Raw genomic sequence first — 26,504 nt, forward strand, 5'->3', positions numbered from 1 at the left:
TGTCTTAGAGTAGAAAATACCACTTGCAAAATGTTAGCCATTGTTAATTCTGTACAAAGGGTGAATAAAGTGAGGAATGAACTCCAGAAGATTAATGGTTTACTCTTTAATGGTTTTTTATTATTTATTTTAAATGAAACAAAGATGAATATTTTAATGATAAAAGGAACAATTCACAAAGAAGATAGATATCATAAACCATTAGACACTTAACAAAGAAACAAAAGACATAGAGCAAAAATCAGAAGAAATAAAAGGGAAAAGAAGCAATATATAATCATAATGAGACATATTAACATTTCTCTGAGACTATTTTATCAAGTGCAGAAAAAAGAATAGGAGCATCTTGAATGATGTCATTAATAATTTAAATATAATAGATTTATATTTAATTAATTTATGTTAATCATATCCTGTGTGCTTGTGTGCTAAGTCACTTCAGTCATGTCCATCTCTTTGTGACCCACTGGACTGCACCTGCCAGGCTCCTCTGTCCATGGGATTCTCCAGGCAAGAATACTGGAGTGGGTTGTCATGCCCTCCTGCAGGGGATCTTCCAGACCCAGGGGTTGAACCCACATCTCTTATATCTCCTGCATTGGCAGGTGGGTTCTTTACCGCTAGTGCCACCTGGGAAGCCCTAATCATATCCTACACAAATATATTTAAAATTTTGTATCTCATATGTTATTAGATGTCCATAGGACATTTAGAAAAACTGGCGATTTCAAAAAGTAGAATTCTTTTTTGTGTGTGTGATTCAGTTATACATATACACGTTATTTCTGAAATTATTTTCCAGTATAGGTTATTACATCATTCTGTTCCCTGTGCTATACAGTAAACCTTTGTTGCTTGTTGCATATCTGTTTTTTTAATTTGGAAATCTAGCATTCTATTCATACTAAGAAAAACAAGTGGAATCAAAATGTCATTAATTTTTTAGTTAGGCAAAAATTCATAAGTTTTTAAAAATATATATATATGTTTACAAAAGCTTTTCTACTATGCTTGATAAACACTTGAGAAAGAACATCCAGAAAAGAAAAGATGGAAAATTGGAAAACATAAACAAAATGAAATGGGAGCACTGAATATGAAATAGAAAAAAATGAAACAAACTAGATAAAAATGAAAGATCCTCATATATTCCAGGTGTATTTATTTATTTTTAATTAATGTATTTATTTATTTTACTTTACACTATTTTATTGGTATTGCCATACATTGACTTGAATCCACCCTGAGTGTGCATGTGTTCCCCATCCTGAACCCTTCTCCCACCTCCCTCCCCATCCCATCCCTCTGGGTCATCCCGGTGCACCAGCCCCGAGCACCCTGTATCATGCATCAAACCTGGACTGGTCATTTGTTTCACATATGATATTACATGTTTCAATGCCATTCTCCCATAACATGGCTGTTCATTAGAAACAGGAGCTTTAGCAAAAAAAAAAAAAAAGCAATACCTGGGCATTTGTACTTGTATTTTTCAAAAAAAATTCCAAGATAATTCTCATATGCATATGAATTTTAAAAAGTGATTACAGGTTTTTCTATTAAATGGTAGCTTTGGTGATACAGAATTCTGTAATTTTTCTGTTGACCAATCATAATACAGTGGTATTAAGTAATAGTTACATAATCACAATAGTAAAAAGATGTTTATCAGTTTTCACAATCTATAGCCAGACAAAAAAGATAATTACAATTTCAAGCCATAATGGGAACATGATTAACCTAACAATATAAAATAATTACATACAATTTTGGAATTGTGGAATTGTGTACCAGAGACAGATAAAAGACCTCAGGAGCCAGGGAGAAAGACATATTCACATTTTATTTATGTTTGCTACTATTCGTCTTATGATACAGGTTCAGATTTTCTCAGAAAATAAGATCAATTCCTATAGTAAAGTATTTCTCAACTTTTTCTTTATTATCTCCCCTCTAAGAAGAAATACTAGTTTTAATTTAGTTGATTGAATTAATTTTAATTCAATTTAATTTTTTCCTATTGAGACAAATTAAATACTACAGAGAATAAGATTTTGTTTAGGATTGAGTTTTGGAGGGCCAGGGACCCTTGTAATAGCCACGGCCCTGGAATGCACAGGCTCAGTAGTGGTGGTTCGCCACTTAGGATCTTCCCGGACCAAACCCACGTCCCCTGCGTTGGCAGTGGTCCACTGAGCCATGGGGAGTGTAAAACCAGCACTGTATGGTAACTGTGCAGAATAATTTGCTATTTGAAATTCATATCTTTCTCTTTCTAATAGATGAGAAGGGATCTGCAGCACTGGGACAGCGCTCTACAATTGGCAAAACGTTTAGCCCCAGACCAAATACCGTTTATATCAAAAGAATATGCTATTCAGCTTGAATTCACGTAAGTCCTCGTCTTTATATGTTTCAGTCAGTAACTAATTATTGAATATCTTCAGTTCTAAACTCCTATCCATTATAAGGCCATTGATTTAATAATTAAATACATGGATTTAATAGTGGCTTCTTAGGTGGAAAAAAACCCATATTAATTATACATCCAAAAATGTTTTATTCTAACTAATGATGTCTTATCCATGTATCTATCCACTCCCTTTCAGCATCAAAATCTCAGTTTGGGTCTAAGCCTTTTCCATATTTAGAATTGTTTTGAATTGAGAAATATTGTTTTGAAACACATTTGGCCAACAACAGTTACACATAGTGTCAAGGTGACTCTGCTTTTCTTAATCTACGATCATGACCTTGACCACTTTGAACACTTTGAGGATTTGCAGTGTGAATTCAAGGCATGGTGAAAGATACCAGGCTTTGTTCCACAATTCTCTTTGCTTCAACTTGTACTTCTGCTTTTTAAAATTGAATTGAACGTGGATAAAAATTCATCAGTTCATGTTGCAAATCAAGCCAGAAGCTTTTCAAGGTGAAGCTGCAGTGCTTGAGTAATAAGCCCTGCTGATGCATGATGAATATGCTTCACAGATCTTGCCTACCTTTGAAAATGCCATAATCTGTTCTGAGAGATTTAGAAATTTCTAGTGTTCTTAATTGCTGCTGCTGCTGCTGCTAAGTCACTTCAGTCGTGTCTAATTCTGTGCAACCCCATAGAGGGCAGCCCCCCAGGCTCCCCCATCCCTAGAATTCTCCAGGCAAGAACACTGGAGTGGGTTGCCATTTCCTTCTCCAATGCATGAAAGTGAAAAGTGAAAATGAAGTCGCTCAGTCGTGTCCGACTCTTAGCAACCCCATGGACTGCAGCCCACAAGGGATTTTCCAGGCAAGAGTCCTGGAGTGGGGTGCCATTGCCTTCTCTGGTTCTTAATTGCTAGACAGTCTTGACTGTCAATAGTCTTAATTGATAGACTATACAGTTTTACTTCAGTCCTGCCTAAAAGTGTAATTTTAGAGGGATTTCCGGATCCAATTTGAAACTCCCATTCAGCTGTGGTTAATGTCACTAACGCAGATACCTGCAGAGACAAGCAATGAATCATTATTGACAAATAGAAGTTTGCAAGTGTATGTAGTTGCAAGGACAACTACATCATAACTGGGTGATTTATTATAGGATATATTCCATTTTCAAAAATTATAAAATGGGAAAAACACTGCTTCTTGAACAAAGAAAATATGGTTCTAACATTAAAAATCATTTTTATGTAGTTCCATTTTATTTTCATATAGACTTTATAGTCATGGAGAATATTGACAGATAATAGTTGTAGAAATTACTCCATCAAAAAGTACTCTTTCATTTCTAACCAGGATACCTTATTTAAAAGTCCCCATTTTGCAAATAAAAGCTTTTTGGAGATTTTATTTCTTCTTAGTCAATCTTAATCTAAATTTATCACATTTCTGCCCCTTACAAAGTTAATCCAATACGTTGAAAAGAACAAATAGGAATCTTAGTGCATAACACAGGTGAGGAGGCCTCAGTGCCCTAGCCCTGCATCTCTGTCCTGAGAGTGACTGGGGCTGAGAGTAAAGAGAAGAGGGTCACTGCACTGGGAGATGACCCACCCTCCCCTGTCAGAGCACAAGCACTTGAGGAAGCTCTGGAACTATCCAGAAAACTTCCACTGTTCCTCCTTTCAGGAGAATCAGTCTTTGTAGCAAACCCTCAAAAGCTGTCTCATCACAGTTAGGTGAGCTGAGCCAGTTGAAAGTCTGATGTTATTGATAGTTTTTTAACCGTTTTTGCTCAACATGTGACTGTGAAGCCACCAGTTTCCATAGTTTTCACTGCTGTTTCTATGCTGACCCCTGGGTCCTGATCTAGGTATGCACCCCAACACCCAAATCAAGAGACTTACTCTTGTGAAAATTGTAACTAAGTAGGTACAGCTTATCACCATCCAGTACCCCGGTAGCTACCAGGTGCTGATTTTTAAAAAATATTTGTTTATTTGGCTGCACCAGGTCTGGTTGTGGCACGTGACCTCTCAGTTATGGCATGTGGGATCTAGTTTCCTGACCAGGGAGGGATTGAAGCCAGGACCCCTGCATTCAGAGTGTGATGTCTTAGCCCCTGGACCACCAGAGGAGTCCCACCAGCTGCTGAGTTTGTTCTAAGGCCCTGGGCCTCTGCTCAGTTCCAACCGTCTGTTTCATTCTACAGCCAACACATTGATTAGATCAAAGAAGGACCCATCTGACATCTGTGGGAAGGATTCGCTCTCCAGTCTGACATTAGAATCATGAGCTAGAGCCACACGAGAGTTCCAAAATAATTAAATAAAGTACATGAACTAAAAATACCATAAAAATAAAGTGAGAGTTCCCAAGTCTCAGTTTAGCATCTCTTAATTGGGCTTGCTCAAGGAAAACCTCAGTTCCCGAAGAAGGAACTATCAGGAGACATCTCTATCTGTGTTGATGTAATTGGGTCCAAATATTGGAAATTCCTGGGCTTCCTGGGTAGTTCAGCTGGTAAAGAATCCACCTGCAGTGCAGGAGACCCCAGTTTGATTCCTGGATCGGGAAGATGTCCTGGAGGAGGGATAGGCTACCCACTTCAGTATTTGGGGCTTCCCTGGTGGCTCAGATGGTAAAGAATCCGCCTGCAGTGCGGGAGACCTGGGTTCAATCACTGGGTTGGGAAGATCCCCTGGAGGAGGACATGGCAACCCACTCCAGTATTCTTGCCTGGAAAATCCCCATGGACAGAGGGGCCTGGAAGGCTACAGTCCATAGGATTGCAAAGAGTCGGACACGACTAAGCATAGCACGGCAACATTAGAAATCCCCACGTAGGAACACGGCCGACTGTGAGACTCTGGGCTGTCCCACAAATTCCTTGTAACCAACAGATGAGGAAATTGAGTGAAGCTGAGGGAGGTTGACTGGTCTAAGCTGATTTCTCAGAGCTGATGATTCTGGAGGAGATGGTTTCTTAAAGGACAATGGATTTCCAGATAGATACTAAGCAATCACTGATCACTGATCCATTCTGTTTCAAGCAGTAAGAATGAATTGAGGTAATAAATATGACTTCTAGATACGCAGATCCATATTAGCATCCATCATGGGAAGAGGGAGTGGTATCATTTATATTCCCCGCTGTCTCAGTGGTAAAGAATCTGCCTGCCAATGCAGGAGACAGGAGACAAGAGTTCGATCCCTGAGTCAGGAACATCCCCTGGAGAAGAGAATGGCAACCCACTTCAGTATTCCTGCCTGGGAAATCCCATGGACAGAGGAGCCTGGCAGGCTACAGTCCATGGGGTTGCAGAGTCTTAGTGACTAAACAAACAACATGATACTTTTTATCAGAATAAGAATCAGGGCCCTTAATACTGTCATCCCCAGTATTTTCCTTAATTTCTACACATATTCTCTCAATACATATTGCACTTATAAATACTGTGTATTTGGGGAAAAAAAAAAAAACATTGCTTTTTATGGTCTCATGATTGTCTTTAGAACCCCAAAGGAAAGGAGGAAAGGAAAGTTTGTCGCACAGTCGTGTCTAACTCTTTGCGATCCCATGGACTGTAGCCCACCACATCCTCTCTGTCCATGAAATTCTCCAGGCAAGAGTACTGGAGTGGGTTGCCATTCCCTTCTCCAGGGGATCTTCCCTACCCAGGGATCAAACCCGGCTCTCCTGCATTGCAGGCAGATTTCTTTACCAACTGAGTTACTAGGGAAGTCCCTTAGAACCCCAAAGGAGATAATTAAACAAAAGTGACCCCAAAATTTTAATGTAGCTCCCCAAAATGCCTAGCATACTACAAAGTTAGTACCTTACACTCTTAGCATAATCTACTTTAATACTTATTTTTAAAGTAGCAAAATAATGGCCTGCACTTCAAAGAATGCATGCATAAACATTGTGTATCACGTCTTTCATGTGCTTAAGCAACTCAGTGACAGTTTATCTTTTAAATCTTGTATATGTAAACAAGATACTTAAGTGTGTATTAAAATTCACTCTCTTTTTTTTCAGAGGTGATTATGTAAATGCTTTGGCTCATTATGAGAAAGGAATAACAGGTGATAATAAGGTAACCTTGAATAAAGATAAGATATGCATAGTTATCTTTGAGTTTGTTGTTAGTTTCCTGTAAGAAATAATCTTATTTGCATTGTATTTATTTAGTATGAAGCAGGTGAGCCTTTTTTTTTTCCATTTATTAACAACTTTGCAAAGACATAGTTAAATCATTTTAAAACACTTTGAACTCTTGAAAACTGACATTGACAATATTTTTATCTGTCTGAAAAAGCTTTGTTTTCCATTGGACCCTAAATATGAGCTTTTTATTGAGGTTGGGAGTAAAATTTGTATCCCTTTCCACGTACAGGCTAGCTATGATTTTCATAAGGCTTTTCGTTTCACTCTTAAAATGTTTCAATAACCGCTTTAAAAGTGAATTCCCAGTCCATAAAGGTTTTTCTGCTATTTTACTGCTCATGCTGTATCTTTTATGATTAACCTGGTAAGCATATACTTTACCCACTATTCCAGTCCATTCTCTTGTCCCAGACCATCCTAGAATTTAACTCAAGAAGCTAAATTTTGCGATAAAAATTTGAGCGACTTCCCTTTCACTTTTCACTTTCATGCATTGGAGAAGGAAATGGCAACCCACTCCAGTGTTCTTGCCTGGAGAATCCCAGGGACAGGGGAGCCTGGTGGGCTGCCGTCTGTGGGGTCGCACAGAGTCGGACATGACTGAGCGACTTCACTTTCACTTTTCACTTTCATGCACTGGAGAAGGAAATGGCAACCCACTCCAGTGTTCTTGCCTGGAGAATCCCAGGGACGGGGGAGCCTGGTGGGCTGCCGTCTTTGGGGTCGCACAGAGTCGGACACGACTGAAGCGACTTAGCAGCAGTAGCAGTAGCAGGTGATGTCAAGATTGAAAACCTTTTTATTTTCTGTTTTATATCTAGCCTTTTATTACAAAAGTGATAACAATGTCATTATAGTCAATTTGAAAAATCACCAAAGTCTGTTAACCTTACAAAGTGAGAGTTCAACGTTCTCTCCTCCAAGCACACTCCTTAATGATGACTACTGGTCATGATCTTGTATATTTCCATCCAGAATCTCTTCTAAGCATATAGATATGTACACAATAGGGGTTTTTACTAAAAATCATTCACTTCCATTCTCTCAGCAGAGATCAACTGAGAATCTGTTCTGTGAAAGAAAAACAGCATTTTGCCTTATGGTCTTTCCAAGTCAATACATATGAACATTTTAATTTTTTAAGAGCTTCTAAACTTTCATTGTTTGGATGTACCATGGTTTTTTCCATCCACTCCCTTGTTGAATTCAAATAACTATAATTATAGTTATTTGGGGGTTTGTTTCTATCAAATACACCATGGTGAATATTCTGCCTGGTGTTAATATATGTATCTTAGCTACTTAAGATAGTATATCTGCAGGCTGTATTCTCACAAGTGGGATTTCTACATCATAAAATGTGTGCTTTCAAATCTTTAAACTCCTAGATTGCTCTCCAAAAGAACTTATGGTAATTCATACAGCTGTGTATGAAAGTATTCATTTCCCCCATATTCTCTACACTACCAATCTCTACCAATTTGATCAGCATTAAAAAAAAAAGGGTATTTAATTTTATTTTCTGTGTGTTTGATTATTAGTGAAGCCAAGCGTGTTTTATTTATTTATTGGCCAATTGTATATTTTTAAAATTAATATGAATTGCCTAATTATATCCTTTGCTCGTTTATCTCAGAGTTTTGACAATTTCTTTGTTTGGCTGCATCTATTTTCGTTCATTCTTAACTGTGTTATTAAAATGCAGTCAGCACTAGCCACATGGGGCCATTTAAGTTATTTAAAATTAAATAAAATGTAAAACTCAGATCCTCTGTCACAAATAAGTAAAGGTTTTATGTTTCATCATGCCTAGTAGAGCAATCTTTAATTTGATAAATGTTTTTTCTCTTAATTTTATTCATAGCATAGCTATGTACCCAGTGTATTTCCTCCCACATAAAATTTTATACCAAGAAGACATACAAAGATATGCAAGGTATTATGACAAAGGTGCAGTAAAAATTTGGCCTTGAGCAGAAAAGATCTAGACTTCTAAAGAAAAGAATATGACTTTGTAACAGATGATTAAAAAAAAGATTCCATATTATTTCAGAATCTTGAGATTTGCCAGCAAAGACTATTGAAAGTAAACCATAACATTTAGACTCATTTTAGATTTAAATTGTTTGGCTGAAATACATCCTTTTTACAAGTGAACTTACTTAAAAGACAGAAAGAGACTCACAGAGAATGAACTTATGGTTGCCAGGGGAAAGACTGGGGGGACAGGATAGTTAGGGAGTCTGGGACAGACATGTATGCACTCCTGTACTTAAAATGGATAACCAGCAGGAATCTCCTGTGTAGCATGTGGAACTCTGCCCAGTGTTACGTGGCAGCCTGGATGGGAGGGGGATTTAGGGGAGAATGGATACACGTGTATGTGTGGCTGAGTCTCTTTGCTGTTCACCTGAAACTATCACAACATTGTTACTCGGCTATATCCCAATACAAAATAAAAAGCTTTTAAGAAATTAATAAAAATAAAATACATCATTTTAAGCTAGGGTGTGCTTTGTTAGTTATTTGCCTTCTAATTTCAGGAACACGATGAGGTGTGCCTGGCTGGCGTGGCCCAGATGTCCATAAGAATGGGAGACATCCGCCGCGGGGTTAACCAAGCCCTCAAGCACCCCAGCAGGGTCCTTAAAAGAGACTGCGGAGCCATCCTGGAGAATATGAAGGTAGAGTTTCCTGGGAATACATATTTATGAGGTCTCATACACAATAAAACTAGTATTTTGATAATCTCATACTATTTTAGCAATTTTCAGAAGCGGCTCAACTGTATGAGAAAGGTCTCTACTACGACAAAGCAGCATCTGTGTACATCCGCTGTAAGAACTGGTAAGAATCTGCTGCAGAGTGTGTTCTGAGCAGGCGTGGAAATGAACGTGAGTAGATGCCCTCCCCTCTGGTTCTCTTGCTCCTCCTCCCAGCTGTGCAGCTCTTGCCTCTGTCTGGGTCTTCCCTCCATCGCCTGTTTTTCTTTATAGATAGATTAGTTCATTTTAATAGTTCTGTATCCAAAGAACAGCACATTTTCTTGGTTTAATATGAGGAAATAACCTGATCAGATAAATTACTAGAATAAAAAAGCCCTATTATCCACAGAGTCAATGAACTGGCCTTCATTTTCCCACAGAGGGTGGGCTGGCTGGGTCGGGGGCCGGAGAAAAAGCAATTAAATCTTTTAACTGTAGGGGCCAAGATTTTTTTAAGATCATGATAACTGTTTCTTGAATCCTAAAAATTAACATCTGATTGTAGGAAGCTACTTTTGGAGCAAATGTAGCGCTGACATTATTCTCAACCTACGTTTCTAGGGCAAAAGTTGGTGAGCTTCTGCCTCATGTTTCTTCTCCAAAGATTCACTTGCAGTACGCCAAAGCTAAAGAAGCAGATGGAAGGTTTGTACAATGTCTCAAGTTTACACAAATCTAAAAGGATGTTTTATAAAGTAATTGTTGATATCTGCAACCTTTAAGAAAGGCAAAAACAGAAAACATCTATTAAGTTTTCCCCATACTTTATATAGTTCATCCAGTCAGTCCTTTATGTATTTATATGTGGACTCCTATCTCATTTTTATTTGAAGGTTAAATACTAGAAGTTGAAATTTTGATATAATTATGGCATGAAAATGAAATTAGGCAATAGTCATTTTATTAAGGAAGATAACTTACAGAGGCAAAGAAAAGTGAAGAAACGTGAATTTCATGGCTGCTCTGTTTAAGCTGAAAAACAGTATTACAGTATAACAATGGATTATTGGTACTTTAAATAGACAAAGATTTTCTGGAACTTAATATAAGAAACTCAAATCCACCGGGAGGAAATGGGCTAAGAAGGAGTGCCAGAGGAAGAAATACAGTTATGAAATTATATTTTATACAGATACGAAAAAGTTCCATCTCACTAATGGTAATTAAATTAAAGCAACAGCATATCATTTTAACTTATATTGGGAAAAGATTTATTTTAAACTAATAACCATATTGTCAGAAAGCACTTGTTATGCATGACTAATAGGACTGTAAATTTCTAAAGTCTTTAGAAGGTTATTTAGCAATATGTATTCAGAGATTTTTAAAGGTTACTTCCTTCTACTTTTAGAAAAGTAACCTTAAGAAAGAGATACACACTAAATGTCTTATTGAAATAGAAAGAGCTAGAGAGCTCATAGAGACTGAACAGAAGTCTTGAGCTCCATCTAGAGGTCAATACACAATGATTTTATAGATTACTGTTGTATCTGTAATTGTGAAAAATTCCTGATTTTCTGTTTGCTAAAATAAGCCTGTATTACTGTTATAATCTTTCCTCTTTACAGAAGATATTTTACTGTTACAGAACAGTAAAATATTAAAAATTGTATATATATGATTCAGATGAGAAAACAGTTCATTTTTGGTATTTTACTGTTAGTTTATCAAACCTCTAAAAACAGCATATTTTAATGAAATGGTTCATGGTATTCTTTCTGATAAAAAACAAAGATGTGCAAGAAAAGTGAGCAACCACCATCAATTAAAAAAAAAAACAATATCCTAAGCATTTATTGACATTTTTCTCCCAAATGTGACAAGGTTGAGAAAGTTTGTTTGAACTAAGTATCTCTTATAGATACAAAGAAGCTGTTGTGGCTTATGAGAACGCAAAACAGTGGAACAGTGTGATCCGCATCTACCTGGACCACCTCAACAATCCAGAAAAGGCTGTCAGCATCGTCAGAGAGACCCAGTCCCTGGAAGGCGCCAAGATGGTAGCCAGGTGATGCAATGCGTTATTTTTGGACTTCCAAAAACTAGCCTTTAAAGAGAGCCCCCACTTCCCCTTGTCAAAAAAATCATTTCAAATGGAATATTTATTCTTTCTTTTCAAAATTATCTCTTCTGAGTGTTTAAATTCAAAGGCTGTTTGTTATGGTCAACATACGCGAGTATGTTTACCAAATGTAAACATATGGTGTAGAACTAGTTTACCCAATACATTTTACTTTGGAATGGTTTCTCGGGCTTGAAAAAGATTTTATTTTGTGAATGACAGACTTCTCTTAAATGAGTCAAGCTAATTAAAGTACTCTTTGCTTTAGATTTTTTCTACAGCTCGGTGACTACGGGTCTGCCATCCAGTTTCTTGTTATATCCAAGTGCAATAATGAGGCTTTCACACTGGCTCAGCAACACAACAAAATGGAAATCTATGCAGACATTATTGGTAAATATCATTGTTTTCCCCAATTTCTCTTAAAGATTTTATCTGGTCTAATAATCAGACTGGCTACATCCACATGCACATGCACGCACACCATTTGTACACAGGCACACACACCATTCCATTTGTACACAGACACACATACAACCATATGTTACTTGTTAGGTTTCAAGATCCCTACTGTCACCTTCAAGGTGAGATGGACGTAAGACCACTTTGAAAAATTAAGGTGTTTCAGGTGACTTCCACGGAAGGCCAGATTTCCCAAATTCTCCTGCCAATCCACCAGTGGTAAAGGAAGGTTCCAAAATGAAAGTAATAGGAAAGGCAGAGTGACTTTTGAAAAAGTAATTGTGTTCATCAAATTTAAAAATTGAGTTGTAAATTAAGAATATAGGATGTGGTTTTTAAAGATTTTGAAAATCCGAAAGAAAATTTTATATTCTGAGAATACCAGCTTATAGGTTATCTTCCCCTGTTTGTAATTATTCTTAGAACTTACTGAAATAACTTTCAGATTTTTCACTTCATGGGCCATATATAACATTATTTGTGGTGTGATTTTTCTCTTTTTTTTTTTACTGTGGTAAAATATACGAAACATTAATTTACCATTTTAATAATTTTTAAGTGCACAATTTGGTTGCGTGAAGTACATTCACGTTGTTGTACAACCGTCACCACATCTGTCTCCAGAACTTTTTCACCATCCTAAACTCTACCCATTAAACAATGGCCCCCATTCCCCTCACCTCCCGGCCTGGTAACACTGTCCTACTCTCAGTCTCTATGAATTTGACTATTCATGGGACCTTATATAAGTGGAATTATAATATTTGTCCTTTTATGTTATTTCATGTTTTAAAATTCAGAAAATGACCATAAGAAATGATGGTGGGATTCATAAGAAAATTTTTTTTCAGTCTTTAAGGGAAATGATAGGTAAAAGCATCTTGTAATATCTTCAGAAGTCATTCAGATAATTGGAAATATAAAGAGTTAAAGAAAAAAAGAAAGTACAGATAAAAGTCACATTATGATTATTAATGTTTAACATGGCTGATGACATTTCTGTCCTAACATTACAAGTCATCATTGCACTAAAGCATTTAAGTTTTTCTAATTTCATAAGGATGTGGCTTATCCGATACACACACACAAATACACACTCTAATCCCCAAACATAACACACACTTTCCTTCATCTTTCTTTACTCTCTTCTTTTATAAACTCTAAATCTGGCTTGGTCTGGAGATAAGGGCTGTTCATACTCTGGTGCCCTATTGGGCCTCCAACTCCCGTGAGTAAATGTGAAATGAATGTAAACAATGAATTGGAACTCCAGCAGCTTTGGGGTCTTCTGTGCTTAATATGTTTAAGCCTCAAACTGAAAGAACAACAGTAAAAAAGGAAAAACAGTAATTATCTTTAATAGCATCTATTATCCACTTGAGTATCATCTTCCCTGTCTGACAAATACACACAGACTATTGTTTAAACCAGGCATTGGAGAAACTGAGAAAGGAGATGGATTGCATGTGCATTATGGTTAACTTGGCTCCCAACTGTTTTGAAACCCTAGGGAAATCCTGGATTGTTCCTGTTGTTTTAGGAAATGAGATTGAAACTTTTAAAGAAAGATAAAAGTCCCTAAGGGTAATGTCAAACCATAACCTAGCTTCTCACAAAACCTCCTAGCTTCCTCTCCTGATTGCTGTTTAGAGAGAAAAGAAGGTGGAACGGTTGATCTGTGAGGTTATTATGGTGAATGTGTTTTGTGATGAAAAAGACACTGATAATAATATTTGCTGTTAAGTGATTTTAATTGCCTCTTTTTAGATTACCTGTTTTTAGATCTTGTTTTTGAATTAGCAATAAGAAGTAAACAGCTTATGCTCAGATATTTTACTCAATGAATTTCTGATTTCGGTTGTAGGTTCTGAAGATACCACTAATGAGGACTATCAAAGCATAGCCTTGTATTTTGAAGGAGAAAAAAGACATTTTCAGGCTGGAAAATTCTTCTTGCTGTGTGGCCAGTATTCACGAGTGAGTATTTGCAAAGAAAACATACTTTGGACTCCACAGGAATGATTAGGGGAAATGTGTTAAAATATAGTATGCTCCTAGACACCCAGCTTTGAAATCTGAAAGTCAACCTTGACATCTTCCACTCTCTCCCACACCCAGTCACCTCTCTCACAGCTGCCTTCGTAACCTCTCTCACAGCTCTCTCTCTTTTTTGTTCTTACCACCGTCCACATAATCCAGACCCGGGTCACCTCACTTTAGATTGTTTCCTATTTTCCTTGTTTTTACCTTCTCTCTCTATAAATCTTTCTTCGTTTTGTTCCCCAAATGGTACTGACTTTGACTGCCAAAGAACCCCTAAGGCAGAGTTACGGTGTTTAAGCAGGGGACGTAAACAAGTGAAACTGTGTAGTAAGGCTTGCTTAGTGAGTGAAGGGCCGGGACTGCTGGATGGCACCTCGTATGAAGGAAATGGCTGCTACTCACCCTCAAAAATGTGTTGCCATTCAGCAGTTTGGGCCTACTAGTTTCAGATTATAGGATTTTTCATAAACATAAGTCTGGGTCAGTGTTAAAATATAGGCCCGGATATTTGTATAACATCTCTCTGACCAAAGAAACAAGTCTGTGTGTGAACATGGCCTTCAGGCCACCAATTTGCTGTTCTGGCCCTTTGGCTCTTGAGTCTAAATTCCTTCGCTGGATTTTCCACGATTGATCAACCAGCCTGAACCTCGCAGAGTGGCATCTAGCTTTTTCCAGTGAAGAGTCCTACTATCCCACTAGCCTTTCCCATCCTTGTTCTCCACTGGGCTCCTCTCTGCCCTCTTCCCCACCTACCACAGACCTTTTCATCTTCATGTCCTTTTCCTCTGTGATACCTTCAAGAACATCCTTTCTTCCTCACACCAGCCATAAAACCAACAGGCTATACTGTTCATTTGTCAATTTAGTACTGACTTGCACACACTGCTATATTTAAAAATTTTAAATAGATAACCAACAAGGACATACTGTGTATAAATAAATTGGAAAGAAAATATTGCCATTTGTCTCTGAAGCCTTTATAGCCATAAATGTCATCATAGTTGTGGTGGTATGGTGTTTAGGAATTAGACAACCGTGGTTTAAATAATTGCTTTTGGGGATTTCCCTGGTGATCCAGTGGTTAAGACTGCACCTTCCATTGCAGAGGGTGTGGGTTGGATCCCTGATCAGGAAGCTAAGATCCATGCCTTGTGGCCAAAAACCAAAACATGGGGGGGGTGAGGGGAAGAGGAACAGAAACAGTGTTGTAACAAATTCAGTGAAGACTTTAGAAGTGGTTCACATAAAAAAAAAAGAAAAAAACTTAAAAGAAAGATTGGCTCTTTGTATTATCATCACATCACATAGATCCCCCCAGTGAGACTGTACATGATACAAAAAGACAAGCTACAGAATCCCCTTAACTGGTATCTTCCTCAGCATCTAGCACAGCCTTATATTCAGAGCAGCAGATCGTCAGTAAATGATTTGTTGAATGAATCAATGAAAATAATTGCATCTTCCTATCTAAAGAGGGCACATTTTTCATTCTTATTTCATTCAAAATCAGAACTAGAGTCTTCAGACTGGATCCTTCTACTTTTTAAATAAACTACACTTAGCCTTTTAAGTATGTGTTATATGACCCAACATGGTGCAAGTTCCTGGTTGAGATGAAGATACTTTCACAAACTGCGATTACCATGTGTGTGTGAAAGCTTTGTGTCTCCTGTTGTGAAAGCAGTCTAAAATTTTTTAATTGTTATACAATTCTCCTTTCAGGCACTTAAACACTTCCTGAAATGTCCAAGCTCAGAAGATAATGCAGCAATAGAAATGGCCATTGAAACTGTAAGTAAACTCTGTAATGAAATTTTCAAGAATGCTAACTTTTTAAAAACTTTCTGAAGAAATTTTCAAACATTTACAAAAGTAGACCTAACAGTATAACAAATTCCCAGGTACCCATCATCTCATTTCAACAGCTAACACATGGCCCATCATATTTTATTCCTGCCCCCACCCTCTTTACCTGTATTATTTTAAAGCAAATCACAAATATCACAAAAATCACAAATACCATTTCATTTGTGAATACACAAATTATCTCTGAAAGATAAAAACATTTCGATTTTCTTTTAGATGTAATTTGCATCCAGTAAAATGCAAAAATCTTAAAATATACAATTCAGTTAGTTTTCTCAAATATGTACACCTGTGTAACCCCCACCTAGCTCAAGCTCCCCAGAAGGCCCGATTGTGCTGCCTCCCAATCAGTGATCCCCAACAAGAAAGAAAAGAAATGTTAGTCGATCAGTCGTGTCCGACTCTTTGCGACCCCATGGAGCCCACCAGGCTCCTCTGTCCATGGGATTCTCCAGGCAAGAACACTGGAGTGGGTTGCCATTCCCTTCTCCAAGGGATCTTCCAGACCCAGGGATCGAACCCGAGTCTCCCACATTGCAGGCAGATTCTTTACCATCTGAGCCACCAGGGACGTCCTTGCCTCCCAACAAAGGTTGCCGGGGTCCAGCCCCGGCTGATCCAGGGTATTCGAAGTGGGGACGGCGTCGGCGAGGATCAGGATACAATAGCTTCAATTAGATATTAATTAAAGATATAAAGAGTAATAGAATAAGGATAGCTCAGTAGGAAAATTCAGTGGAGAAAAGAGGCTGAGTCGCTTGGTTTACGCGGGAGACCAATAAAACTTCAAGACAAGAAGTTTGCACCACTTACGGAGGCCGCAGGCATCCTTCCGTTCTCCCAAAGGAGAGGAGACACTGAGGCCTCCCTGGTCGGATCTTAGAAGCCCAGGCATAATTAGTAAGCATGTCGGGTTCCGCGCTCCAGATGGAGACTCAGCCAGAGTGAGAGAGAGAGCGACATGGGGAGACCAGTATTTCGAGAAACTGATCCCAATTCTTTATTTTCCATGGTCTACTTTTATACACTGAGATGTTATGCAAAAGTCACGTGGGGTCAGCAGTCCTGACTTTTATCAAAGTCAGGTGCTTCATACAAATGTATACAGAGGTCTTAGGGGGTGTTACATCATCTTCTGGCCAGGGGACCTGCTGACAATTTATGACCCTCTTCTTGTGACAGCGGTCAGTCAACCAGGACACTTATTTTTCTAGGGGTGATTATTCTTAAAACAGACGCCACCCAAATAAAGTTACATTCCTATAGGGTGAGGGTGTAGTGGGTTTTAGTTAAGGAAAGAATTTACTTAGCCTAAGGTCTAATGTGATTTATATCAAAGGTTAATACTTATTTCTTCTATATATTCATTAATGTGTGTAAGGGCAGGGGATATGGAGACTTAGCAACAAGCATTGGCTCAACAAATGAAAAACCCTTCACCAATACAACTTCTAATCAGCCCATTATACTTATACTAACAGTTTTCTAACTTTTCTAAGGAACCTGTTTTTAGAAGGTTTAAAGCATCTCATGCCTCTCATGGTTGGGAGGCTGTGAGCAATCACATGTGGCCGGACAAGCCTGTCAGGCAGGCTAGAGAACCTTCAGAGGAGTTTGTAGGTTAAAACACTCTTGTCACGCCCAGGAGTTTTTATTAACTGGAGCTCTAGGTTACCTTCTCCGAAAGAGGTGGTGGGGGACAACCCCCCATAAAGTCAGAGGTGAAGGTGAGAGCACAAAGTAGTAAAGTAGGTAGGCTCTGGTTATGGGGGTAGATGCTCGAGGATTTCCAGGGGGACTCCTGAGGCTCAATCCCGCCTTTGCGTATGTCGAGCCTCTTTCCTCATGACCTTTGCCACGGGCAGAGTGCCTCACTCTGGCCCCCAACAAAGGGTAACCACAATTCAGACTTCCATTGTTATAGTTTTACATGTTTATGAATTTCATGTAAAAATCATACATACAATCTTTTTTTTTTGGCTGCTCTGTGTCTTCAGTACTGCATTGCCTTTTTGTTAGTTGTAATGAGTGGGAGCTGCTCAGAGTTGTGGTTTGTGGGCTTTTCATTGCAGTGGCTTCTTTTGTTACACAACACGGTCTCTAGGGCATGCAGGCTTCAGCCGTTGCGGCTCCTGGGCTCTAGAAGACCACAGGCTCAATAGTTGTGGTGCATGGGCTTAGTTGCTCCACTGCAGATGGGATCTTTCCAGACTGGAGATCAAACCCATGTTTCCTGCATTGGCAGGCAGATTCTTTACTACTGAGCCATCAGGGAAGCCCATATGTTTCCTTTCATATCCAGTTTCTTTTAGTCAATAGTAAGTCTACAAAGGCAGCTGTGTTATCACATGTGTCAATAGTTCATTCCTACTGGTTGCTGTGTAGTATTCCACCATGTGACTATCACAATTTCTCTACCCACTATTCTATTAATGGACATTTAGGTTGTCTCAGTTTGGGCATATTATGAATTAAGTTGCCATAATGCTGTTCATATCCTTGTGTGGACATAAGCACTCAGTTTTATTGGGTATGTATCCAGGAGTAGAATTATTAGCTTACAGAATACATATATATATATATATATCTTCAGCAATAGTTGTTCAGTCGCCCTGTTGTGGCTGACTCTTTGTGACCCCGTGAACTGCAGCATACGAGGCTTCCCTGTCCTTCAGTATCTCCTGGAGTTTGCTCAAACTTATGTCCATTGAGTCAGTGATGCCATCCAGCCATCTCATCCTCTGTCTCCCCCTTCTCCTGCCCTCAGTCTTTTCCAAAATCAGGGTCTTCTCCAGTAAGACAGCTCTTCACATCAGGTGGCCAGAGTGTTGGAGCTTCAGCATCAGTCCTTCCAATGAATACTCAAGGCTGATTTCCTTTAGGATGGACTGGTTGGATCTCCTTGCTATCCAAGGGACTTACAAGAGTCTTTTCTAACACCACAGTTCAAATTCTTTGGCACTCATCTTTCTTTATAGTCCCACTCTCACAGCTGTACGTGACTAATGGAAAAACCACAGCTTTGACTATACAGACCTTTGTTGCCAAAGTGACATCTCTGCTTTTTAATACACTGTCTAGGTTTGTCATAGCCTTTCTTCCAAGCAGCAAGTGTCTTTTAATTTCATGGCGGCAGTCAGCAATAGTAGGTACTGCCAAACACTTTTTTCACACTAGGTGTACCAGTTTCACTCTACCGACGATGTAAAAGAATGTAGTTGCGCCTCATCTTCACCAGCACTCATCTGTTTCATTGCTACTATGCTGACAGATATGTAGTGGTATCTCATTATGGTCTTAATTTCATTTTTCTAAAGAATAATCATATTGAGCATTTTTTTAAGTTTGTTGGCTATTTGAATGTCCTATCTTAAAAAGTTCTATTCAGATCTTTTTTTCTAATTTTTAATGGTATCATCTCTTTCTTATTGGTTTGTACAATTGTATTATATATTCTGGATATGACTCTTTTCATCAGATAGAAGCATTGTTGTAACATGTATTGATATATTATCCCTCTTAAGGGCAGAATAATGTCTCACTGAATGCTGTATACCTTGTCTTTATTCACCAGTGGTTACACGTTTGGGTTGCTTTCTCTTGGGGTCTATTACAAATGATGCTGCTGTGACCATTTGTGTACAAGGTTTTATGTGGACATGTGTTTTCATTTCTCTGGGGAATATACCTAATAGTAGAATTGCTAGGCCATACTTTAAGTCTACATTTAACATTTTGAGGAACTGCCAACTGTTTCCCAAAGCAGCTACACCATTTTACATCCCAGCAACAATGTATTAAGTTCCAGTTTCTCCAACAATAATTTCTTGATATTATCCAACATGTAGCTAGAGTTCACATTTCCCCAATGTTGCATGAGTGCCTTTCAGTTGGTTATTTCACATCATATCCAAACAGAGTCCTTGCCTTGCAGTCAGTTTACATGGGCCTTAAATCTCTTCTATCAAAAGATTGTTCTTCTCCCGTCTCCCTTTCTCCCTCCTTCTGGCTCCTTTTCTCTTTTCTTCCTCCTCTTCCTCCTTCCCCCTTCTTTCTTCTCACTTCTGCTTTTTTCCCCCTCTCCCCTCTCTCTTTACCCCCTTGTCACTTATTTGTTAAGAAAATGGGTTGTTTGTGCTGAGGAATTCCTGACATTTAGATTTAGCCGATTGTATCCTTGTGGTATAATTTGTTTCTCTACCTCCTGCACCTCCAACTAACTAGGTATTTAATCGAGGTATTTCATTAGATCAGATTTTTTTTTTGAAACACTACTTCATAGATGATGCCATGGACTTCTTTTTTAAAAAAATATATTTATTTATGTCTTTGGGCGCACCAGGTCTTCGTTGCAGCACACAGGGTCTTTTCCAGTTGTGGCACGCAAACTCTTTGTTGTGGCGTGTGGGATTTAGTTCCCTGACCAGGAATCCAGTCTGGGCCCCCTGCATTGAGAGCCTGGAGTTAAGACTCCAGGGAAGTCCCAATGCCATGTACTTGTTATATCATCACATTAGCAGGCCCAAGTCTTAGTTCAGGCTAGCGTAACAAAATACCACAGACCAAGTGGCTTAAACACAGACATTTATCTCTCTCCAGTCCTGGAGGCTGAGAAGCCTAAGATCAAGGGACCTGCTTATTTGATTCCTGCTGAGGGCTCTCTTCCTGGCTTGCAGACTCCAAAAAGAATCTTAGATATCCCTGGAGATGATCCAACCTAATCTCCATTTACTGACAAGGAAACCAAGGTCCCAGAAGATGATAAAACCAACCTAAAGACAGAGGAGTAGAGCTAAGACCAAAACCCAAGTGTTCTTCCCAACCAGACTGCCTGATCACAGTCCTAGGCCGGTGCTCTGTGCTATAGCCCAACTGGCCCCTTTCCCCTGAGTAGCTGAGGGCTCCCATCGCTTTGTTCCTGTGCTCTTGCTGTTACCCACACCTGGGACACCCTCCTCCCTGCAACCTTGCCTCCTACCCAACAGGCAGGACCCACTTCACATGCTACTTCCTGCAAAGGTTTTCCTGAACTGTCCTCTGGATGTAAATTAAGCCTCCTTAGAATCCCATGAATACTTTGAACCTCCCTTACTGCTACAGTTAACCCCCTTCAAATTAATAGTCCCTCTAAGCCAAAGGCCCATCTCTTTGTAGTGTTTAGCACATTGTGGACACTCAATTAATATTCACTGGAATGAACACATTGGCCCCAGTTCTGAAAGTACTGTATAGGTGATGTTAGTTTCCTTCCCATCCCTCTTCTCCTTTCTACCTTGAAAACCCTCCCCTGAAAAAAGAATCACCTTTACTCATGACATGCATTTGCTCACAACCTGTGTGTTTGTATCTGCTGATTCTCAACTAGAAGGCACAGCCCTTAATCCTTTGAGAACATCTTTAAAATGTTCATAGTTCACCCACCCATGCCCTCCACACCTCAGGGTTCTGAAATATCTTCTTGGTGTTTGTGTTGGTGGAGGGGGGCTGTAATGGACCCCACGTTAGGAGTCGGTACCAGCGTGAACCCACAATACAGATGGGGAGGATGGAACTGTACGGCATCCGTAGCTTTGTTGGGGGCCTGCTTCCCTCTTTGCAGTCAGGTTTTGCCTTCACCAATCATAGCCTTCCCTGAAGGGTCGCCACTGGTCTCTTTCTTGCTAAATACAGACGTCTCTTCTCAGCCTGCACCCTACTCCATGTTATGGTAGCATTTTATACTCTTATACCGTATCTTTCTTGAACTTTTTTACTCCCTTAGAACACTGCTTCGCTTGTTCTCCAGTTACCCCTCAGATGCACCTTCGCAGCCTTCTTCTCTGGCTCCACTGCCCTTCAGTGGGAGTATCCGCAGCACTCTGTCTCTATGCTTCTTTTAATTTTGATTCTGAGTGGCGACATCTCTTCTCTCCTGGCTCCCCTTTCCATTTATCCTAGTGTTTGGGATGAAATTCAAACTTAACTAGGCATCACATTTTTGTTGTTGTTTGCTCTCTCTGGCAACACTATCTGGCACTTGATTACTTGTATGTGAACATATTTAATCCTTACAACAATTCTGTGAGTAAGGTATTATATTTATCTCCTTTGAGGTCCTAAGAGTGACCTGCTCTGGATCTCACAGGTGACCTTTTGACCTCAGGCAGACTGACCGCAAAGCCTTTTGCCTTAACCATTTCTTCGTACAGGTTTATTCACCCAGAGCCATCCCCAAAAGCCTTAAAGTTGATGAGCTCTGCCTTTTCATCCTTCCTTACAGCCATGGGCAGAGCAGAGACAGCAGATTGGTCAAAGCTTAGCTTTCTTGCAGTGAGGACCACGGGCAGTGGAGTGTGTGGAAATTCGGTAGCCCTAGAGCCTATGCCCCCACCCTCCACCACAACAGGTTCACGAATGTTCGCGAAGACCCCTTCTGGCTCACAGTCTCCCTCTGCTGCACAGAGAGCTTCTGAACTTCTTACACTTTCCCTGAGTTGTGGTGAGCTAGGCCTTGTGTGGCTCTGTCCCTAATGAGTTTCCTTCCTTTTCCAGTCTCTTTTCTTACCACATCACTGCTGTGACAGGAGGGCAGGGCTCCTTCCTGCTCCTTGGTTGAGCTCCAGTTGGGCTCTTGGCTCACCTCTTTTTTTTTATAGACGCAGGACTCTTAAGCCTCCAGATCTTGTCAATAATTATTCCTACTAGGAGAAGGGGATGACAATAATTATTCCTAGGAGAAGGGGATGACAGAGGATGAGATGGCTGGATGGCGTCACTGACTCAATGGATGTGAGTCTGAGTGAACTCCGGGAGTTGGTGATGGACAAGGGAGGCCTGGCGTGCTGCGATTCATGGGGTCGCAAAGAGTCGGACACCACTGAGTGACTGAACTGAACTGAACTGCACTAAAACTAATATATTTCCATTCTCCAATTTGGTAAATAATTTTCCTGATCATCACTGCCCAACCTAGCAGTGATTTAACTCTGAGCTTTATGGAGCGGACTCTGAAATCTGGATCTCCAGGCCAGGTCCTCTCCAGAACTCCACCCCAACTTCCAGCTGCCCACCCACTTCTGGGATCCCTTGGCCTACTTTCATTTCTACTGTAGATTACCAGTAACCACATGTGAGCATGTGTCTTCAGGGAGCTGCTGGAGGTGAGCGTTTAGGGGTGCGTTGTTGTGAATGGCTCAGTTCCTGTGCTCAAGATGGCATCCTGCCCATGTCATAATCACTCATCGTAAGAAAGTGCTTATTGAAACATCCAAGGAGTACATTCTGTGTGTAAAAATAATACTACAGTATTTTGATACAGCAACTTAGAAAAGCTAGAGCTTCTAAGGATGGATTTTTATTCATGGAGACTTTACAAATGAATGACAGGCTTCCCAGGTGGTGCTAGTGGTAAAGAACCTGCCTGTTAATGTAGGTAGACATGAGAGACGTGGGTTCAATCTCTGGGTTGGGAAGATCCCTGGAAGAGGGCACGGCAACCCACTCCAGTATTCTTGCCTGGAGAATCCCTTGGACAGAGAAGCCTGGCAGGCTGCAGTCCGTGGGTCGCAAAGAATTGGACACGACTGAAGCGACTTAGCATACACCCACGAATGAATGAAGACAGAGACCCTGAGCTTACATCATGGTTCAGGCTCTTGACTTTAGGTGTTTTTACACACTTTTTAAATTCTGTCACCTCAGCAGAAGACTTTTTGTCCTTCCTCTCCATTCCCTTCCTAGGTTTAAGATGCTGAACTTACTGTTTCTTTCTTTTCCTAAACAGGTTGGTCAGGCCAAAGATGAACTGCTGACCAGTCAACTGATAGACCATCTTATGGGAGAGAGTGATGGCATGCCCAAGGTACCATTTTCTCCACTGGGATTAAGTATCTTAGTTGTGCTTTTACTTTTATCTGCCCTATTTTGGAGCCTGGCAGACTACAGCCATGGGGTCGTAAAAGAGTCAGACACAACTGAAGCTACTTAGCACACATGCATGCACTGTTTTTATCTATTATTGCTTTGGCATCATAGATGTACAGACTTCTCTCTCTGTGTGCAGCCTTAGATCATCTAGACAGATCCTGCATTTTAGATATTGTGTGCATTCACTCTTGGAAATTGGCATCACTTCCTGTGATTGCCACGCCCTTCTGGGTAACAATTCTCACCACCTGCCATTTTTCTCAAATGTGGTAGAGTTTTATTTATTCTTAGAACTTTGAAAAATGACTATTAAAAGCATGAGTTAGCACTAATCCTCCAAAATCAGTGTACTTTGTTCATATTTCAAAAATTATGGGAATTAATAAAAATCCTATTTACTATAAAAGTAACTCACCAAAACTAGATATCAGTAAGAACATGTTTTCAAAATAGATGACTTTCTCGGATTTTGTGCAGAAGTTGGTCTTCTCTCAGGCCTGATAAGGACAGACTCCTTCGAGAATGCCGCCCCAGAGCCTTTTTTTCCCCTTTTGCTTTGGTGTTTAAGGGAATCGGCCTGTTTGTGAGGAACTTGAGTACAGTTGACCCCTGAACAATGTGGGTATGGACTGCGTTTCCGCTTACATATAGATTATTTTCAGCAGTAAATACCATGGTGCTACATGACCCCAAGTCGGTTGAGTCCATGGACATGGAGGAACTGCAGGTACCGAAGGTGGACTATAAACTACACGATGATTTTCAGCTCTGCGGAGGTCAGCACCCCAACCCCATCATTGTTCAGGGGTCAGCTGTAACTGATTTGGATACAAGGTGCTGAAAGTCGTACCTGGAGAGGACTGGCCATCCTGATCCCCGAGTCCATTTCCTATGTTTTATAGATATAAAGACACTGAGACCCAGGGAGGCTCAGAGAACCTGCCAAAGGGTACAGGTTAAACTTGCCAAACCAGCTTACCTTATATCCACTTATTCTAATAATCAGCAAACCAATATCAAGTATGTGAAATTGTTTAGAGTTAAAATAGGAATGGAAAATGGGCTCAAAAAATTTTTATAGGTGTAAAAATTTTTGAAATTGGTACATTGTCTCAGCACACCTTTCCACTGAAGCACACGAGAGAGAACTCTGTGGACTAGGGTTTGGAGCCCAGACTCTGACGCTGGTTCAGATCCTGGCTTGGGAGAGGTACTTTGTTTCAGTACATAATCACACCTTCCTCCCAGGGAGGATATGAGGATTTAATAGAGTTGTTATTTCTCAAGTACTTAGAATACTGCCTGGCACATATTAAACTCTGAATAAATACTTAATAAATAATTATTTGTTGACTCTTTAAAAAAAAAAAAGGTTGTTTTTAAAAAATGGCCTCTTAACACAAGCTAAATTATTTTGGGGGTTTTTTTTTTGGCCACACTGTGCGGCATGCAGAATCTCAGTTCCCAACCAGGGATGGAACCCATGCCCCTGCACAGTGGAAGTATGCTGTCTTAACTACTGGACCGCCAGGAAAGGCCCTCTTTATTGGGTTTTTAAAAAACAATTTTAACACTCAGTTACTGGAAAGTGAAGGGCTTCCCTGGTAGCTCAGTCAGTAAAGAATCTGCCTGCAGAGCAGGAGACTCGAGTTCGATCCCTGGGTCAGGAAGATCCCCTGGAGAAGAGAATGACACCCCACTCCAGTATTCTTGCCTGGAAAATCCCATGGACAAAGGAGTCTGGTGGGCTGCAGTCCATGGGGTCGCAAAGAGTTGGGCCCAACTGAGTGACTGACACTTTTACTTAACTAGGAAGTAAATGTGATCCTAAATGAAAATGCAAAATTTTAGGCATCTTCGCACACAGCTAATGCGGATGTGATGTTTCTCTAATGGCTTGTATGTCAGGACGCCAAGTACCTGTTCCGCTTGTACATGGCCCTGACGCAGTACCGAGAAGCCGCCCGGACCGCCATCATCATCGCCAGGGAAGAGCAGTCTGCAGGTGGGTCCCCAGAAGCCATGGTTTACACCCCAAACAAGTAGTAGAAGCATGCTCCAGAAAACAGGGAACTAAATAAATCATTCTTTATTAATAACTTAATAAGACGATTTAACAAAATCCACCTGTTAAATGGAAAGTCCTCAGATTTCATCCTTTGCAGTAACGTCGTTTACCACCTCTTTTCAAGGAAACTATCGGAATGCACATGACGTTCTCTTCAGCATGTATGCAGAACTTAAATCTCAGAAGATCAAGATTCCCTCTGAGATGGCCACCAACCTCATGATTCTGCACAGTTACATACTAGTGAGGGTGAGGCCTTCGGGTGACGTGGGACATAAGCTGGGTACCCCTCCCCTGGGTTGGAGCCATCTCCCAGATCTATATTGTTAACTGAAGACACAAGAGACAGGATAATTATATAATATGCTGCCTTTTGTGTACAAAAAGGCAGAAAAAATATATATTCACCCCAAGTAAAATTAGAAATACATTTAAAAAAAATAGGAAAAATAGTTTCCTAAAGGGATCAAGGCAGAGGCGGAGTGTAGCACTAAACCCAGTCAAGGGAGAAGAGGGAGAACAGGCCCCTCCATATAGAATACCTTTTTATGTTGTCTTGCTTTTGAAGCAGACAAATGTGTTACTTTGTCAAAAAAAAAAAAAAAAATTTACTAAAAACATTTTTGTTTAACCAGTTTCCTAGTTTATTAATTGCAGGGTAATGAATTTTATACAGTTCCACTGTGCTTTAATACTATTTAGTTTTCATCTGAATATAAAATAATACTGAGAAAATTTAGA

At 39.8% G+C, this 26,504-nt stretch overlaps 1 protein-coding gene across 4 annotated transcripts in view; it reads left to right on the forward strand.

The window, feature by feature from the left end:
• WDR19 (WD repeat domain 19) overlaps positions 1-26,504 on the forward strand; it is an 80,342-nt gene that overhangs the window by 39,375 nt on the left and 14,463 nt on the right. For all 4 annotated transcript variants that reach the window (XM_055588291.1, XM_055588292.1, XM_055588289.1 and 1 more), the window contains 12 exons: positions 2,283-2,392; positions 6,461-6,518; positions 9,133-9,273; positions 9,354-9,436; positions 9,916-9,999; positions 11,216-11,362; positions 11,685-11,809; positions 13,743-13,855; positions 15,647-15,715; positions 23,553-23,630; positions 25,604-25,700; positions 25,888-26,012. In XM_055588291.1, coding sequence (XP_055444266.1) covers positions 2,283-2,392; positions 6,461-6,518; positions 9,133-9,273; positions 9,354-9,436; positions 9,916-9,999; positions 11,216-11,362; positions 11,685-11,809; positions 13,743-13,855; positions 15,647-15,715; positions 23,553-23,630; positions 25,604-25,700; positions 25,888-26,012 — 1,230 coding nt within the window. The remainder of the gene's footprint in view (positions 1-2,282; positions 2,393-6,460; positions 6,519-9,132; positions 9,274-9,353; positions 9,437-9,915; positions 10,000-11,215; positions 11,363-11,684; positions 11,810-13,742; positions 13,856-15,646; positions 15,716-23,552; positions 23,631-25,603; positions 25,701-25,887; positions 26,013-26,504) is intronic.

This window comes from Bubalus kerabau, chromosome 7, assembly GCF_029407905.1.
Source record: "Bubalus kerabau isolate K-KA32 ecotype Philippines breed swamp buffalo chromosome 7, PCC_UOA_SB_1v2, whole genome shotgun sequence".
NCBI lineage: Eukaryota > Metazoa > Chordata > Mammalia > Artiodactyla > Bovidae > Bubalus > Bubalus kerabau.